Source organism: Danio rerio, chromosome 6 (assembly GCF_049306965.1).
Source record: "Danio rerio strain Tuebingen ecotype United States chromosome 6, GRCz12tu, whole genome shotgun sequence".
Taxonomy (NCBI): domain Eukaryota; kingdom Metazoa; phylum Chordata; class Actinopteri; order Cypriniformes; family Danionidae; genus Danio; species Danio rerio.
Genome location: NC_133181.1, coordinates 52633127 through 52651998, shown reverse-complemented (window position 1 = coordinate 52651998; position 18872 = coordinate 52633127). Strand labels below are relative to the sequence as shown.

At 34.9% G+C, this 18872-nt stretch overlaps 1 protein-coding gene across 4 annotated transcripts; it reads right to left on the bottom strand.

Moving 5' to 3' along the window:
* Nucleotides 1-2447: 2447 nt before the first annotated feature.
* On the bottom strand, nucleotides 2448-18645 carry eif2s2 (eukaryotic translation initiation factor 2, subunit 2 beta). 4 transcript variants are annotated; one of them, NM_212675.1, is given in 9 exon segments: nucleotides 2448-2866; nucleotides 4897-4982; nucleotides 8285-8341; nucleotides 8462-8610; nucleotides 11884-11984; nucleotides 13943-14063; nucleotides 15270-15370; nucleotides 17436-17613; nucleotides 18516-18593. In NM_212675.1, coding segments are annotated over 9 exon segments (984 nt in total). In that variant the 5' UTR covers nucleotides 18531-18593; the 3' UTR covers nucleotides 2448-2690.
* Between the last annotated feature and the right edge of the window lie 227 nt (nucleotides 18646-18872).

The following is an 18872-nucleotide window of genomic DNA, read 5'->3' as shown; positions in this document are numbered from 1 at the left end:
TCTGCGCGGAAATTTGTAAAATATCTGCAGATTTATGCTGAATTATTTTGGGAGCATCATAAGTAAAGACCTAATTTACAGGAAAAAAAATAATAGCTTTTTAACTTTTATTTAATGTTTGCAATACAAATCCATCTAGATCCACTTAATTTATAAACAATGCAAGTCCCTCGTAAAATAAATCTAAAAGACAGAAAATTTTACTTTACAAATTATTGTAAATAAATCAAACATTTTCATATTAGTCATTAATATTACTAAAATTAATTTAAAAACAACAAATGTAGATTTACTTACATTTACACAAGTAAATAAAAAGACTCAATGATGGGCTTAAATCTGCGAATTTCTACGCGCAGATTCCGTGTGGGCCTATTTTTGAGTTACTTTTTATTATTTATTATTATTATTTTATTATTATTACTTTTTACTGGTTGAGGCTTAATCTCTTTCAGAACTTGTGTAAACTTTTTTTTTTATAGATAAGCTGTATAAGCTACACCTATATTTACCTAAAAAAAAAAAATTATAATGTGTGTGTGTGTGTGTGTATATATATATATATATATATATATATATATATATATATATATATATATATATATATATATATATATATATACACACACACACACACACACATATATATATATATACACACACATATACAGTACATATACATACATACATACATAGTTGAAGTCAGTATCATTAGCCCCCGTTTTAACGGAGAGATTTTTTTAACACATTTCTAAACATAATAGTTTAATCTCAACTGATTTATTTTATCTTTGCCATGATGACAGTAAATAATATTTCACTAGATATTTTTCAAGACACTATTATTCAGCTTAAAGTAACATTTCAAGGCTTAATTAGGTTAACTATGCAGGTTAGGGTAATTAGGCAAGTTATTGTATAGCGATGGTTTGTTCTGTAGACTATCAAAAAAATATATACCTTAAAGGGACTAATAATATTGACCTTTAAATGTTTGTTTGTTTTTTTAATTAAAAACTGCTTTTATTCTAGCTGAAAAGAAACAAATAAGACGTTCTCCTGAATAAAAATATATTATCAGACATACTGTAAAAATTTCCTTCCTCTGTTAAACATCATTTGGGAAATATTTGAAAAAAATTAAAATAAATCAAAGGGGGGCTAATGATCCAGACTTTAACTGTACATGTATATAAGGATGTTATCTGAGAACTTCCTGACCCCAGAGATCTACATGCTGTATATACAGATTATTAAAGCAATGTGTTTGATACTTTTGTACTATTTGTCTTAAGCATAACCACTGTCTATTGAGACAAATCCCCTTTTCTTCAATTCATTCAAAATAATTAACACATTCTCTCATTGACTGCGTGATCCATTGTGACTAGTTTAATTTACTGTTTAAAATCAAATTAAAATAAAAGGTAACTATATTATTGCTTTTTTTTTTTTTTTTAAGTAAAGCGTTACTTTACTCGTTACTTAAAATACATTACATAACTCATGTTACTTGTAATGCGTTACCTCCAACACTGTGTATGAATATATAATAGAACTAAGCTATCATAAAGTAACAATAAACTGCTTCGTTATTATCTAATGTTACTAAAGATGAATAAACAAATGTATCGACACTTTAATTCAGTGTTCACTAAACTTGTTCCTGGAGGGCCGGTGTCCTGGAGATTTTAGCTCCAACCTTAAACACAACTGAACAAGCTAATCAAGGTCTTACTAGCAGGGCCAGACGGAATCTGCGGACGTTTTTTTGCTATTTCCGCGGAGAATTTTGGTAAAAATCTGCGGATTTCTCTGGAATTATTTTGGGAGCATCCAGCGGAGTATCATAACTAAAACCTTAATATATGAAATAAAAAGTAAGAAATTACAGAATAAAAACGGAATAAATTCAGATTTACTCAAGTAAATAAACAGAATTAATGATGGGCTAAAAATCTGCGGAATTCTGAGCATGCAGATTCCGTGTGGGCCTAGTTACTAGGTATAGTTGAAACACCCAGGCAGGTGTGTTATGGCAAGTTGTGAGTTAAATCCTGCAGGGACAATGGCCCTCCAGGACCAAGATTGGTGACCCCAGCTTTAATTTAATAGAAATATTGTATCACTATAAACGTGTTAATTAATTTGCCTATGTAAAAGAAGCATTCTCCTCTTTATGGCAGAAAAACCATTAAAAAAAAGGAGCGGACTAATTCGACTTTTAATCATTAATAAAACATATACTACATGTATAAAATAGTACTTTGTTTAAAAAAAAAAAATAGTTACTTTATCAGACATTAAATCGAGCTTTTAAAGTACAGTAAACGCAGGAGGCTGAAATGTGGTCATCTGTTCGCAATCATAAAGCAGCACATTTCAAGCAAACTTGGACTTTCTAGACAAAGAAACACTTCATCCCACAAACATACAGTACAGCGCACGAGTGTTTGCCCAGCTGGTATGCATTTTATTTCAATTGTTTAGTTTTTTTTCTGAAGGTAATACAGCGACAACAGATTTCACCAACAGTTCATTCATAAAATCCCTCAGGCTTTCGGTTTCCCTGCGACGCTCCACATCCAGACCCAACAAACCCACGAGCGCGCGTACAGCCCGTCTGGAGCTCTGCAGAGCTGGATGTGTGAGGGGGTTTGTTGGGTTTGGAGCGGGTTTATGCTCAGCTGTTAGTTGGCTTTGGCGCGCAGCTGTGCCCTCTTGCCCGTCACGGCCTGGAAGCCGGTCTTGATGCTGGCGACGGAGCAGCGCGAGTGACACGTCTCACACTGCAGGAAGTACAGGCGCGTGTCCTTCTGCAGGATGGTGTCTGGAGAACGACACGTGTGGCAGGTCACGTATTCCTCTGCAACACAAAAACACATCGCGTTCAGTTGCTTTCTCCTTATAGAATGCAAATTATGTTCATAAAATATGTGTGTCGAAAGTTTCAGCTCAAAATATACAAATAAATATTTTACAACTCTGAATCTTCCCCTTTTAGGCTTTAATCCTATGGGTGCCGTTTTGGTGACTGTCCCTTTAAATTCAAATAAGATTGTGCTCTTTTCAAAAGAGGGCGGAGCAATAAGTGCCTGTCTGTCAGCATTGTGGCAGATGCAATAACAAGAGTAACATCCTATGCTAATGAGGGAGAGATCATCACTAGTGGGTGGGGCTTTCCTACTATGATGACATGCACAATGAGAGAATGTCAATCAAAGTGTTCTGCTGACTAATTATCACGTGATTATAAAAAATAATTATACATTTTTACTATTAGAAGCTGGTTATATGCACGGACTGTTGCCACACAACTGTGTCTAAACCCCTTATAAAAGTGATTTTAGCGTAATTAGGGTTTCTACAAGTCGAATTTAAGACGTTAAGACCTTTTTAAGACCATTATTAGTGAAATTTCAGACTTTCTAATGGCCAAGTTAAAACAATGAAGTCATTAAAATCAAATGGTATTCTAAAGGAAGATAATTAAACCATGTTTATAAATAAAAATATAAATTGTGTTGGTAAATATAGTTCATAAATAAAAGTTAATAAATCTGGATGTAACGATTCAGTGAGCCTGTTGAAAATCAATTCAAATATGATCACGCAGTGCATCAGTGTTTTCATAGTGAAAGTGTGCAGATGTTTTTCAGACTGAAAGAGAAAGTTGTTATTATATTAGTTTTCACCCTCTCCTTTTCAAATTAGTTTATGCATGTTTTATTTATTATCTTATTATTATTAAATATTTAAAAATGTTCAAGATTATCTCTTCTTAAGTGTATCACACTGATACTTATACTAATTGATTATACAGGTAATAATGATTCACCTTTTCTCACACTGACAGCAGCCATGAGCCGCATTTGAAAGTGAAACGCAGATTTAAATGATCATAACGCATTTTACAGTTATGATTATGACAAGCCTTTTTTTTCTTTAATAGCGAACACAGTGTTGTTGCATGAGAATAAGTTTACTGGGTCAGTATAACTACTCTAGCCTATATAATGTTGAATATAATGCAAGAGGAAATCTGATAATGACAAATGTCTCATTTTACCAGAGTATAAATGGTCTAATAATGTTGTCAATGACAGATTCCAAACAAATGTCTCAAACATAATAATTCAACATCAGAATTATGAGTAGTTGTATTCTGATGTCATCACATCACTGTGAATTAACAAACAGGACATATTTAAAGTCGGTTTAAGTCCACCATTCAAAGTCTATACAAAATTTAGTTTAACCAACAGTAGACTTACAGTTTTTAATGTATTTGGTTAAAAAAAAACTATATAGCTATGGCAGAAAATATAATATTTTACCAAAATGTGCAGCATTAAAGAAAAAATTACAGGGCTTTTGTTCACCTTGAATTTGTTTCAAATAATTTTGTTTGAAAAAAATATATTAAAAAAAAAAAAAAAAAAAAAAAAACGGGACTGAATCATGAATGCTTGGATTAGTATTGTGAATCATATCGAATCGTGAGTCAGGTAAATCCATACATCTTTATTAATAAATAAACTTTTGTTTAAACTTTAATTCAGATGGATTGTTGGGGATTGGATGGGTGTTAGCCCAATAGGGTAGCTTTACATGGAAAAATTAAGACCTCTTTAAAATGATAAAGACCTACAACAACATTTCAGTGAATTTAAGACCAGGCAGATACCCTGAAAATAGGTGCCCTTTAAAGGAATTTTTTTTCCCCAACAGTTTTTAAAAATGCCATGAAGACAGTACATAATATTTTACTAGCTACTTTGGAAGATACTACTATCCAGTTTGAAGGCTAAAGATGTGTGTGAGATTTAGATGTCCATAAATGCACTGTATAAATGTAGACCATTTTTATAGTCTGACAGTCAAATAAACACTCACTTATGTATCTTCTTAAGACGTTCTCTATCTGTTTCTGCTGGAATCTGCCTTTGATGACGAGCTGATTGTTTCCATCTATGGACCCGCTGAGAAAGGAAAACTGTGGTTAGAGCATTTCTGAATGTAAAATGACCTTCAGTATGTTGATTTTAGGGATGACCACCATTATATTTTTATTTATACACTTGGTCCGAATCACAACGCTCCTGTTTTTAGATATAGAACAAAACAATTCAGGCACAGGACACACCAAGCTGATGTCAAATAACTAGCTCTGATGAAAACCGACTAATGTTGTCGTTTTGCATCTGCTGCATCTGATCACATATGGACCAAATGGTATGCATGAACACACCAATTAGACGACAGTTGACTGAAACGAGAACATGTAGGCTCAATCCCAAATCCATTTTTGTATCCCTTCCCCTTGGCCCTTAACCCTCTCAAGGCAGGCGTTGCTAATTTGCAACAGTTAAAAGCATAGATTTTGCCTGTTTCTAAAATTCAATTTGAGCCTGAAAGGGTTAAAACCAAGGGTGAAGGGGAGGGGCTTTAAAATTTACCCCTAAGAATTGGGACAGCACCTGCACACATCGTCACATGTCATCGCAATCTCTTGCTTCATATGAGATCAGACGATCGCGACTCCTGTAGTTATTCCAGTTGTGCTATTTTTTTATATTTATCTTCAGTAAATCACTGAAGGCATATATTATGTTATCATAATGATCTAATGTGGCAATTAGATCGTAACTGTACTGTGCATTTACACCATTCATCTATATATTAATCTATGTAAACACATAGACGATACACCAAAAACAACATTAACATTATAGCAGCCACTGTGCAAAGCCGATTCTCAGCCACTAGACATTTCTGACAGGGTATTTCAGTGTCATACAGCGTCAAAATGTTGTGGGACTGCTATACAGGAGTTTTCTTTAGGGATTATAGAGCGTTTTTTAAAAGCATGACGGTACAACACGGACGCTGTTTTAGAAAAAATAAAACGTGTTTGTTCGTTGTTAAAATTCGTAATAATGACAGAAAAGTACTTATTTGTGGATCTTCTTACTTCCAAGTGCTGCGATCCTACTGTTGTGGCTGGTGCGTTCTGGGAAATTTTCTTACCCACTTGGTTTCGAGTGTGATCCTGAAAAATCTTAATTCGAAGGACTATTCACTCCTTCCCCTTAACCCTACACCTTCAAGCTAAAGAGAATTTGGACACCCCCACCCCTTCACGGGAACGTACAAACGAGGGGTAGGGGTAAGGGGAAGGGCTAAGGGGTAGAATTGGGATTAGGCCTTATTCTGCATCTGCGTGAAAGGATTATCTTTTCATACCCACAGGTGTCAGTAGTTGTCACTGCATAAAGGGAAACCAGAACTAGTGCTGCACACATACAAACAATAAACAAAGCAGTATTTATGTACCATCTTTACAGTACTTTCCAATCAAAACTATGGAATACATTTATGCAGATATGTCTGATAATTAGGGCTGGGCCATAAACCGATTTTATTGATTCACTTGAGTGTGCAGTTTACATAAATGTTCTGAATAAAAATCAGTTTTCATTCCAACACGTGCAACGCACCCATAGTTTCCCTCGTATATGCTATTGAAACACAGAAACATGACAGCAAATAGGGAAAAACTCTGAAAAATGAAAAAAAAAACATGGATGCAAACACACCAGCCAAAAAAACGGCATAATTCAGGGCTTTCAGTGACACATTCACTGCAGACGCGTATTTGAAACTGTGCACCACACATTGTTTTCTCACGGTGGGAAGAAACGGAAAAGACATTTAATAGACAAGACGCGCAAGCTCTGTGATTGGTCAGATGGCTAGCGGTGACAAGTGTGGGCAGTGCTGAGAGCCGCGAGCCCGATGGAGCAAGTGATTACAAGTGTCGAGTCGTATGAAGAAGCTCCAGATGGAAACTTTTGTTTTTTTACCTTATGAATAAAGTTTTTGCACGTTCGCTGGTTCCCGTCTCTGAATGAGTGATTTTAGCTACTTGTAGCGTTCAGAAAAAACAAAACACCTACGAAACAAACTCAACACAGGAACATAAAAACCTACTGCCAGCTATAATTTTAAAAGTGTTATTCCTGAGCAACACAAAAACAACAAGCAGAAGTATAAATGCACAGATACACAAGGCATGTGCTCTGGGTCACATCAATCACTCGATGCAGAAGCCTCATTCTCATAAAGCCTCATTCACACTACGAGCGACTCACAGTGGCAAAACGACAACCGACCGTTCACTTCAACAGAGACTGAGCGAATTCCAGCAACCACCATCACTGCAAGTGACAGCATCCGTTGGCGACCAGGTAGGCGCGTCGAGCGAAGCAACAAAGTTGAGAATGATTTAACTTTAGGCAAATGAAGAGCAACTTTCTTCAGCGACAAGCTGGTTGTATTTTTTCTGCGGTAGACCTACACAGACCTGCATTTGCAGCAGATCGCCAACCAGGCTTATTTCTGTTTCCTCTTGACTTGTGTCATTTGTTAGTTTGGTAACTTCAGCTTTCGTGTTCGCGCTCTGATTTGTAGCTGAACAGCTAATCAGATAGTTCTCCATCACTGACGCTGACTCTACATGTTAAATCAGGCAATCTCTCTAAAATGAGGAACACACCAAACAAACTAGCCTGACAGACAACCACCGATGGCCTGATGCTGCCTAATGGCCAAACAGCAGGTTGGTGTCTTTGCCTTAACACTGAGCTGTCAAAACTAAAGTCATCAGTTAACAAAAAAACCAGTGGACTTTTTTAAAGTCTTTTCATGAGATATGTAAATCAGTCTGCTTTACTTTTAATAGCGCCTCACAGTCAGTTATGCCTCTCAATTAATTCATGTTTCTCTCTGACATCATGTGAAATGCCTTCAGCTAAAAAATGCAGTGTTCTGGTGGAGGTTTTCAGACACGCAGACACACTGGAAAAATAAACCAAGAGCTTGCCAGATTGTGAGACAATATTTTGCAAGGTTTGTTGTTCAATGATGAAAAACAACCCCTGCTTCAGCCGTGCTCCCATAAATAACAGTTCACTTACAGATTATATAATAATATATGGACAGAACAGCATAAGCAGCTCTTTCCTGGAACGAAGTACAAAGGTAAGCTGTCGCTCCCTAGAAAAACATTTTTGTGATAATGATTTAAACGTTTTTACTGGAATACACTGAACGTTGATTCAACAGATATGTTAAGGGCTGAAAACCTGGGGCTTGTCATGAAATGCTGATTTTCATGCTAAATAATAGTTTAATTCTCAAAAAAAAGCATCTCTCATCTTTAAAAACTAGTTATTCTGTAATTATGGGAAGAGCCAATATTAATAATATATAATAAACTTACCTTGTACCTAACTCAGCCAACAAAAAAGCCAAAAGATGTTTTGGCTGTCGATGCAACCTGTCAAAATAAAAGCAGAATTGGAGGATTATGAACTATAAAAATTATGAGAAATGGTTGATTTTCCATGTATTCACTAAACAAACTCAATCCAGAAAACGCAGCGTCTGCTTGACTCACAGTTTGCAGATGTCTGTGAAGTTTACGAAGGAGGTCTTCTTAGTGCCGACCCGCACCACCTGAGGAGGCTTCATCACAAACTTCCTCTTTTCTCCGGCGACCATGTCTGGATTCTTTTCCCTCATGATGTTAAAGACCCTGTTCAAAAGCTAAAATCATGTGATATTTTCAGTCACCTTTAATCTTAAGAGCTGATGCAACCAGTCATTATTTAACAAACTATAATTATTTATAAACTCATTATTTAGTCTCAAGAGTAATCAAATGTATTGGTGTCAGGAAAAATGCTTAACATGAAGAACAGGGATGTAATGATTCCCCATAATCCAGTTGAAACTCAATTAAAATATGTGAAGTTAGACAAATTGTACTACAGTGGGGGACCATTATGTTTGCTGCAAACTCTGTTTTAATTTCTGAGAAATTAAAATAATTTAAGGTGCTCCATTGGATTGATAGTGACATGACGCAATATCTTGCTGTAAGTAGCTATCATAAAATGTGTAGACTGTGGTCATAAGGGATGGAGATGGTCATCAACAATACTCGGGTAGGCTGTGGCGTTGACAATGCTCAATTGGTACTAAAGGGACCAAAGTGTGCCAAAAAAAATCCCCCAAACCATTATACCACCAACACCACCAGCCTGAACTGTTGATACAAGGCAGAATGGATCCATGCTTTTAAGCTGTTGTCGCAAAATTCTGACTCTATCATCCGAATGTTGCAGCAGAAATCGAGACTCATCAGACCAGGCAACGTTTTTCCAACCTTATATTGTCCAATTTTGGTGAGTCTGTGCAAATTGTAGCCTCAGTTTCCTGTTCTTAGCTGACAGAGTGGCACCTAGTGTGGTCTTCTGCTGCTGTAGCCCATCCACCTCAAGGTTGGACATGTTGTGTGTTCTGAGACGCTCTTGTGTAGACTTTGGCAAGTGGTTATTTGAGTTACTGTTGCCTTTCTATCAGCTAAAACCAGTCTGGCCATTCTCTTCTTACCTCTGGCATCAACAAGGCATTTGCGCCCATACAACTTCCACTTACTGAATATTTTCTCTTTTTCAGACCATTCTCTGTAAATCCTAGAGATGGCCGTGCGTAAAAACCCCAGAAGATCAGCACATTTAAAATAACTTTAATCACCTTTGTTTTTTCATTCTGATGCTCGGTTTGAACTGCAGCAAATTGTCTTGACCATGTCAACATGCCGAGTTGCTGCCATGTGATTGGCTGATTAGAAATTTGCGTTAACGAGCAGTTGGGCAGGTGTACCTAATGAAGTGGCAGGTGAGTGTATATTTTTATTGTACTAAGAAATGTGCAGTATTTCAGAACTAATAAAAGGCCACTTTTTCCTTTCATATCTCAATTCATTTTGTGAAAAAAATCATATCTTGAGATCTGTATTGTCAGTCTTATTTAATTATAAATTAGGTAAATGGTTACATCCACAGTAAAAAAAAAAAAATAGTTTCCGTTTTAATGTGACCCCACATTGTTTTTTTGGATATTACAATTCATGTAGCTTTAATAAAGCGGATTCTAAATGTAAAAGGTCTTTAAAATTTCTAAGATCAAACTGCAGGATTAAAGGTGTTACTGGCTCAAAGGAAAGAATCAGTTCTGAACTGCCTGAAAGAAGTCTTCATTACTTTCAAGTCTCATACTGGGTTCCCACTAACATAAACATTACAACATTTACTCTAGATTACCTAAGAGATGCTGTTCGCCTCATCCAAACACTTCCTCTCCAGTTAAATAATTTTCAAATATGTCACATAATTCACATCACCTGTCACAAATATTTTTATTGACTTAGTATGTGATCAATTTATCCAAATACTTGAAAAAATAGCTTTTGAACAAATTTGTATGGGGACACTTGCGTATAAAGTATGAAGTAGTTGTTTTTTGTTGAGCTGCTCTTTGCTGACAAAAAAGTTGGTACTCCAACTTTTGTGTCTTTATTTTGAGAATTGTCAGTCATACCCCTGATTTATTTTTTTTATATTTGGGAGAGGGATTTCACTTATTTTTCCTCTCAAAGTCAAATTTAAGACTTTTTAATAAATTTTTAAGACTATTATAAATAAAATTTTGGACTTATACGGAGTTAAACACTAAAGATTTTTTCTAATGGCCCAGTTGCTTCTGTTAATAGCTTTTGTATTAATGGAAGATTATGTAAAGGGATGTGTTGCTTTAGTTTTCTTTCCCGGATTAAGACAATTTGCTGTAAAAATGTGAGAAACAGCTGTTGTGAATTGTATTATTTGCAATAAATATAAAAATATATGTAAAAACATATAAAATAGATATTTTTAAAACATTATAAATAAAATATTAAAAAAACAATATAAACGTATATAAAAAAAATTTGAGATGGATTATTAGTGATGGATGTTGGACCGATTGGGTAGCTTTACATGGACCTAGGAAAATCAAGACCTGCTTAAAATGATTTAAGACCGATGACACAATATTTCAGTGAATTTAAGATTTTAAGGCCTAAATTGTTTTTTTAAATTAAAGACATTTTAAAACTTTAGGAGCCTATGGGCACCCTGTAGGAAGCTTTACCAAATTTGTATATGGCTTGTCTATAAGTTGTAGTTGTGGCCTGGAAGAGTTTGGGTTGTGCTGTTGACATGGGTCTATACACTGCCGTTTGAAAAAGAAAGGTTTTAAAACTCAAAACTTTAAAACTTTTTTTAAGGACAACAGTATCTCCAGCAGTAAAAGATATCCAAAGATGGTGTTTTAAATTGTGAGAAAAAAAATCTGCTTTTGACATAAATGAAGACAGCTGAAGTCAATATTTAACTTAAATTATAGCCTGACATGTTTACTGCTCCAAAATATTTTAAATGTTTCTTAAAATAAAATACATCGTGTTTGAAAGGGGAAAACGTTTTTTTTTTATCCAGACATTTAAAAAGAGCATATATTAGAGCAGTAATTACAATACCGTAAAACTGTGATATTTTTATCCAAGGTTATCATACCGTCAGCATCTTATACCGGCCCATGCCTAGACATGGCAAGCTTTTATTCTGTATTAAAATGTTTGTTTATTTTAACACTAAAACAACAGATGTGTCTAAGTTTAAATAAAAAATGACTATTGAACTAAACTAAAATTGTATTTTGCAACATTCTGGTTGTCCAAGGTTGCTGGAGCACATCTACAGTTTTCATGATAAACTACATGCATGTGATCTTAATGAGAACTGACTTCTACAACGAACTGACTACAACCAATAAAAATCCTCCGCATATCAGTAGTCATTTCCAGTATGTCTCATAAAAGACAAGTTAGCAGGTAAAATATACTCTGCCAATAAATGGACCAGATGGCAGAAGTCTCTGGGCCTTCATCACCTGAAACACACACACAGCAAGCCAGCCTTTTCTGCCATTTACCTCATCATAAGTGTAATCTCTTTCTGATCCTGCCCACGCAGGGCCCGTCTGTGTGCTGAACGTGATGTCATCAGCGTTTTTACTGTCATCATCTTCGACACCTTCCACATAAACAGCACACAATTAGACTGTAAACATTTCATTAGGGCTGCACAATATGTCATTTAAGCATCGATATCCCAATGTGCGCATTTGCAATAGTCACATTGCAAAGATATGCAATGTCTAGTCTGAATTATAGCTGACCAGGAGCCACAGAATTGTATTTAATCACTGCATGTATACGATTTATGCAAGAAAAAAAAAAACCTTTCTTACTTTTTAGTTAGTTTCTAGTCCAAATATCAATTTCAAAGCAAAAACAAGATTTCACTTGCCCCACTGGCAGATCATTTACTCTTAAACTTACATTTATGTCTTCTGACGGTGAAAACAAAACAATATTTTACTTTGTCTAAATAATTTGTTTGATATTTGGATCATAAACAAGACAAAAGGTAAGCTTTTTTTTTTTTGCATTATAATTATTCAATTTCTCTACCTGAATACAAATCGTCAAACAGCACTATTCAAACTGTCTTTTATCTCTTATTTATTGCAGAACAATAAAATATTGCAATATCAGATTTTTTCTAATATCGTGCAGCCCTACATTACATTGTATTTCACTTCATCTAAAATGTACAGAGACTTATAATGCAAAGAGAATTATATAATGGCATCAACATCACTACTAAATGAAAGGCATATGAGTATCTGTATAATGCACACCCCACAACTAGATTTATAAATAAACTTAGGTTAGATATTAAATAAATAGTCTTCGTCACGATGATTTCTGTTCATTTTATACTTATATTTTCTGTTTATAATACTCCTAAACCTAAAAAAAATACTTAAATGTTTGTTGCTTAAGGGCTACCGGTAACCTTTTTTGAAAAAATTTCACAAAGAAATTTTAATATGCTACTTACTAACCAGCGCAAATTAATATTAGAAGTCTTTTTTCTCAATACAGTGGTCCCTCGTTAATCACAGAAGTTGCATATTATAAATAATCCACCTTTTCTCAGAAAGGCATTAACATTTCCACACATTTCTCTCTTGTTTAAACACATTTTTAAAGTTCACATTTTCACAGAACAATAAGTCCAAAGATCAAAACCCTTTGATCCTCATTTACTTCAATTCATCTTTATTTCTATAGCGCTTTTACAATGTAGATTGTGTCAAAGCAGCTTCACATGGAAGGTCTAGAAAATTTAAACTTGTTAATTGTGTCAGTGCTGTTTTCAGACTTGAAGTTCAGTTTAGTGTGGTTTAATTTTTACTGCTGAAAGTCCAAACACTGAAGAACAAATCCATCCATGCACAGCTCCACAAGTCTCAAACCATGCAAGCAAGTGCGAGGAACAAACTTCCCCAATAGGCGAAAGTGAAGGAAAAAAAGACCTTGAGAGAAACCAGGCTCAGTTGGCTTTCTCCTATGGCCAAATGCCTTGTGCAGAGCTGCATTCTAGGCGCCGGAGGCTGGAGAACGGCATTATTCCGTAATGGCGCCCTACAGCAGAGAAACTTCTACCTTTCTTTAGCATGCCCAGAAGTTCAACTTTTGTGCAATGGTTAGCATCTTCCTCTGCCTTTTGAATGCTACCGCAGGTGCCTTTGATTGTGCAGAATGTTTCGATGCCATTGTGGGGAAAAAACTTGTGAACATACAGTCCAGCAATTTAGTCACACTGCTAGCGATTGAAGATTTATGCAAGTTTGGCAAGCTGAACACATTATGTACTGTACAGGAGACATAGCACGAAGGAGATTGATTGACAATGGTCTACAGCTAGTCAGGTTGCAGAACACAATGTGCTAATCAGAATGCAGAGCACAATGCGCTGTAGAAAAAAAATGCAAGTCAAATTGCACAAAAAAAAAACCAGCAAAACTGCAATGCCTTGAAAAGTGAATCGTGTTATGTCGAGGGACCACTGTAAAGCAATTTTTATAATGTTTGAAACATAGTAGTTTTAAAAAAAACTCCCAATTCAAGTCATGCACTTACCATCCTCTTTGCTTTGACTGTCTGTGTCCTCTTTGACTTTTTTAGGTTTCTTTTTCTTCATAGGCAGCGTGAAGTCATCATTCTCTTGTGTGTCTGATGGCTCTGTTTCGATCTTCAGCTCCTTTTGGAAATTTGCAGTTTATTTAGTGACAATTTCTCCTGGTTTGTGTTTGTGTGTGATAGCAGCTATGTTTACATCTAAAAATATGAATTAAATTTAAGCGCAAAACAGGAATATTGCATTAAAGACGTGCAAATGAAGCACTGTTTCCATACGAGTCAATGAGAACAAAATTGTGACTTCCTGACTAACTGGAGCCAAATATCAACAGTAAAAACAGATTTTATTTGAAGTAGAAAAAGCTGCGTGAATCTTTTGTTTATTTAATAAATGATTTGCACCTCAGAAGACAAATCCCAACATGCAGTGAACGTGGTGGTGTTTAAAGCTGTCAGATGCAGAGCACAGACGCTCTTGATTCTGGAGGTGATTAATAATAAAATACCACTAATACTGAGATGGTTTAGATGTTTAAGAATGACCAAAACAACCTTTCAGGTGTTTTAAAATAAGCTCAGCCTGCTGGTATGTCCATTCACACATATTATCATCATCATATGATCTCTTATAACAAAATCACATGACTTTCTTAATGTGCATACTGCTGAATGTTTTTTTTCATATCTTTATTTTACATTTACAGAATCGTGAGAAAATTATGATCTTTATTTTAAGCAAAAAAAAAAAAAAAAAATCGTGATTCTCATTTTAGCTAGAATCGTGCAGCTCTAGTTATGCCGATACGTTTTAAGCGCATTTTCAAAATTTTTGCACATCATGGCATTTCAATAAATCATTTTGTTATGCACATATCCAAAGTGTCCATTAAAAATAGGTGGATGGAGTCGGCGTAATAGCCTTGTGGTTAGCGCGTCGACATATGGTGCAGTAGCACGTCAGGGCATCCCGTGTTCGTATCCCGGCTTGAGGACATTTCCCTCTCCTACCCACCCCCCCTCTCTCTCTCTCTCTCTCTCTCTCTCCAACTTCGCTTCCTGTCTGAATACTGTCCTATGTAATAAAGGCAAAAAAGGCCAAAAATAAATCTTTAAAAAAAATAAAAATAAAAATAGGTGGATGGAAACGGCTATTGTTGAAAGTCCAAATAAAAACAGAATATGATGCGTCATCGCATATATCAATTAATTTCTCTAAAGAAACCAAGGCCACTGAAAGATAGCGCAATCAACATAGAAATATCTTTCAATAAAAGGCAATTATAGCCATGAAACTATTGGACTGAACATGTGCAAACACTGAACTGACCTTCATTCCCTCTTCAAGCTCAGCATCAGCATATTTCTTGTTCTTCTTTTTCTTTTTCTTCTGATTAAAGAAGTTTAAGTCATCAAGGTCATCTGATGCTTCTGGATTATTCAAACAAAACGAGCTGTCAGGTTTTTATTCAACACAGGAATTCACACAAGACAACATTCAGAGTACAATAAATATTTATTAACAAAACATTCTATATTATTACATTGGGAATGCAAAATTGAACACTTGAAAATGATTATATGCCCTATTACATGTCTATTATTATATTACTTAGGCAACTAAAAGCATTTCAGAATTAGTTTTGTAACCAAACTTCAGAGATTCTTTTCAATGCATGTTTAGGCCTGTCACAATATCTATATTCTGTCATTCAATAGTGCACTAAAACATATTACAATAAATTATATTATTGTTATTTTATGCCACTCATTCCATAATGCCAGAATGACAATATAATATCATCAAAATGCAAGTACACTCATCCAAACACAAAATATTTTATTCTTATGAATATCTCATTTAGTTACAGTCATTTTAACATTTTAATAACCAGGCACTGGAATCGAAATGTGACAATGCATATTTTACATAAATAATAATAAAGGTTAACAAAAAAGTGCAAGGTAAAAAGTAACAGAAGCTGCAAAGTCTGCTACCAGATCTATTTTCAGGTGTCAGACACCCACTAAAGTAATTTATAGTAAATACTATAGTGTTTTTAACTATACTGATACTGACAGCTCCAACAGAGATAGAAATGTTGCAAAATTAACTAAAATTTTGCTAGAATTGTTTATGTATGGGCGATATATATTGCATCACTAAAAATAATGTTTATGGTCATGTGATGTGCAGTCGGTATATTGTCGATAAATTCTTAGAGATGGGGTCATTTAGATTTTACCGAGATCCATATCGCTTATCATACCAGTTCTGATCTCTACCATGTTCTATAATTTGTTCTAAAAAGACAAAAAAAGATGTGATAACATAAAATAAAAATATTTTATTTTATTGTTGAATTTCACAGCAGTTTACAAATAACTGCAAGCAAACAGAAGTAGATGCATAAAGCACAGTGACAACTAAATGCATCACTTGAGTTTGATGGCATGTTTTGTTAGTTTTATTATATTACTAAAGTTGCCATCTTTTTCACTGTTACTGCATGTTCATTTTCATGACTCATACATAACCTAAACAAATATGTAATAATATCTGCAGGTAAATACTGTTTATGAGGTAGAAAAGTATTAATATAGCCTTGTTTTCATTGTGCAATATTTTGATTATTCAGGGTATATTTCAATTATCTGAAAATTTGTTAACGTTGATAGGCCTGTCATGATATCTATTTTGTTACGATATATAGAAACAAAATTTATAACGATATACAATATTATTGTCATTATGAGACCATTTTGACACTACAATAGCATCATAATGTAAGTGCACCCATCTAAAGAACACATCATATTCTATTCCTGATAATATTTCATTTAATTACTCATTTTAACAATTTAATAACTAGGCATTGGAATCAGAGTGTGAAAACGTATATCCCACACAAATAAATTATAATATAAATGTCAACAAAAATGTCCAAGGTGAAAAAGAGCTAGAAAAAAGTAACAGACCTATTTTCAGTCGTCAGGCACCCATATTAAAATATACTATAGTAATTTATACTCTAGTGTTTTTTTTTTTTTTTACCTATACTGACACTATCACCTCCAATAGACATAGAGAGGCTGCACCATGAGCTAAAATGTGGCTAGAATTGGTTTAATGTATGGGCGATACATATTGCATCACCAAAAATGATTGTGGACATGTCCATGTGTTGCGCGATAAGTCGAAATTATGATTATTGCGACAGGCCTAATTGTTGATTTATTGTAAATTGATACTATTTACATGCAAAGACAATCTGTCCTAAGGCAACTTAAATAGTCCACTTGAATGTTTAAACTCATTTACAAGTTTTTTTTAATAATTTAAAATCAAACTGGCAATGACAAGATTCTGGGGAGAAATTTGGGCACTGACTAGAGATAGTTAATAATATTGCTTTGGGTTTTCTTAGCATCTCTCAATTACCATGGTACACTAGGCAGAGAACATTTATGCAGAATAAAATGGCATGCAATTTACCTTTCTTCCTCCCCTCATCTTCATCGAGATCAAACTCTCTCTCCTCACCACCATCTGCCTCGATCTCTTTTGCTTCTACTTGTTGGCTTTCATCTCCTCCCTCTCCACCATCTTCTTCCAGCATGAAGGGCTTCTTCTTCTTTTTCTTCTTCTTGGTCATGGTGGGATCAAATATCATCTGGAAGGACAAAAAAGCAAGAGTTTAATGAGATGAGATTGAGAAGACCCCAGCAACAAAGGCCAGAAAAGCCTACTGACCAGTCGGTCAGAACTAATCTGACTAAGACTATATTAGATGATGTCAACCATGATGTAATTTTATTATTTTATAAAACAAGTTGAATAACATATACCTGGAGTGGCTGAACTCACTTCCCAATTTAAAGTAAAGTATCAGGATAAAGATGTTTAAAAGTGATAATCAGAAACCAACACTTCATTGACCAGGTATTGCATCATAATATTTATACAGTATTTCAAACATGTCAGGGTGCTGAAATGCAAATTCCATAATACTTTAGTTTTTTAAAGACTAATGTTTATTTAAGCATTGAACTAAAACATTCTTATATCATAGTATTTACATGATACTTTACAAATACTAGAGGCATTGTATGAATAGTCTAAAAACATGGTGCTTCCACAAACAATATTATCAATATTATCAACGACTACAAAATAAAACACAAATGTCAAAACCATAGTAAATAATCATTAATACAATCGCATTATGATAGCAGTCAAAAACAACTTAAGTAATACCATGGTACTCGAGTAAAAGAACCCTTGTATCACAACGTCCAGACATTATCGTAACTGTCGAAAAACGCGCTATCATGAATAAACTCCAATTACAGTACCATATTACGTTTTGTCAATAAACTCTCAAGATCATTTGAAATATGTACAACGTTTAATATGCAACTAGCCAGGCTACTGACAAAAAGATCTAGAAAAAACGAGTCGGCACATGTGTTTCCACACAGCCTAAACTAGTAGGCCCAATTGTCCTTCCTTTTTGACTGTGTAAGTTCATCTATTTTAACCTATGTTCTTCATAAACAGAGACAGTTCACTAACCTCGTCTCCAGACATGTTGTCGGCTTGTAGTGAAAACCCAAGAATAAAACGTCAACGTTATAATAGTGTAAATTTAACGGTCTACTCTTCCTCGATACGCGCGATGTCTGCGACAGGCCGGGCGGAGCTGAATGCGCATGGGCGTCAGATAGCGCTAAGCGCATTGCATGATGGTAGTTGTAGTTTTGGTTGGTAAAACTACGCAGGAGACTCCTATTTTGTCATAGCGTTTGTGTCTCAGGCGGAAAAAAATCCCACATTTAACAGACAGAAATGTTTTCACAGAGAAACTCGTGGCTTATTTTGTCTCTCTGGAGTATGGCAGAACTCCCGAGCCTTGTTTGATCAGATTTTGAA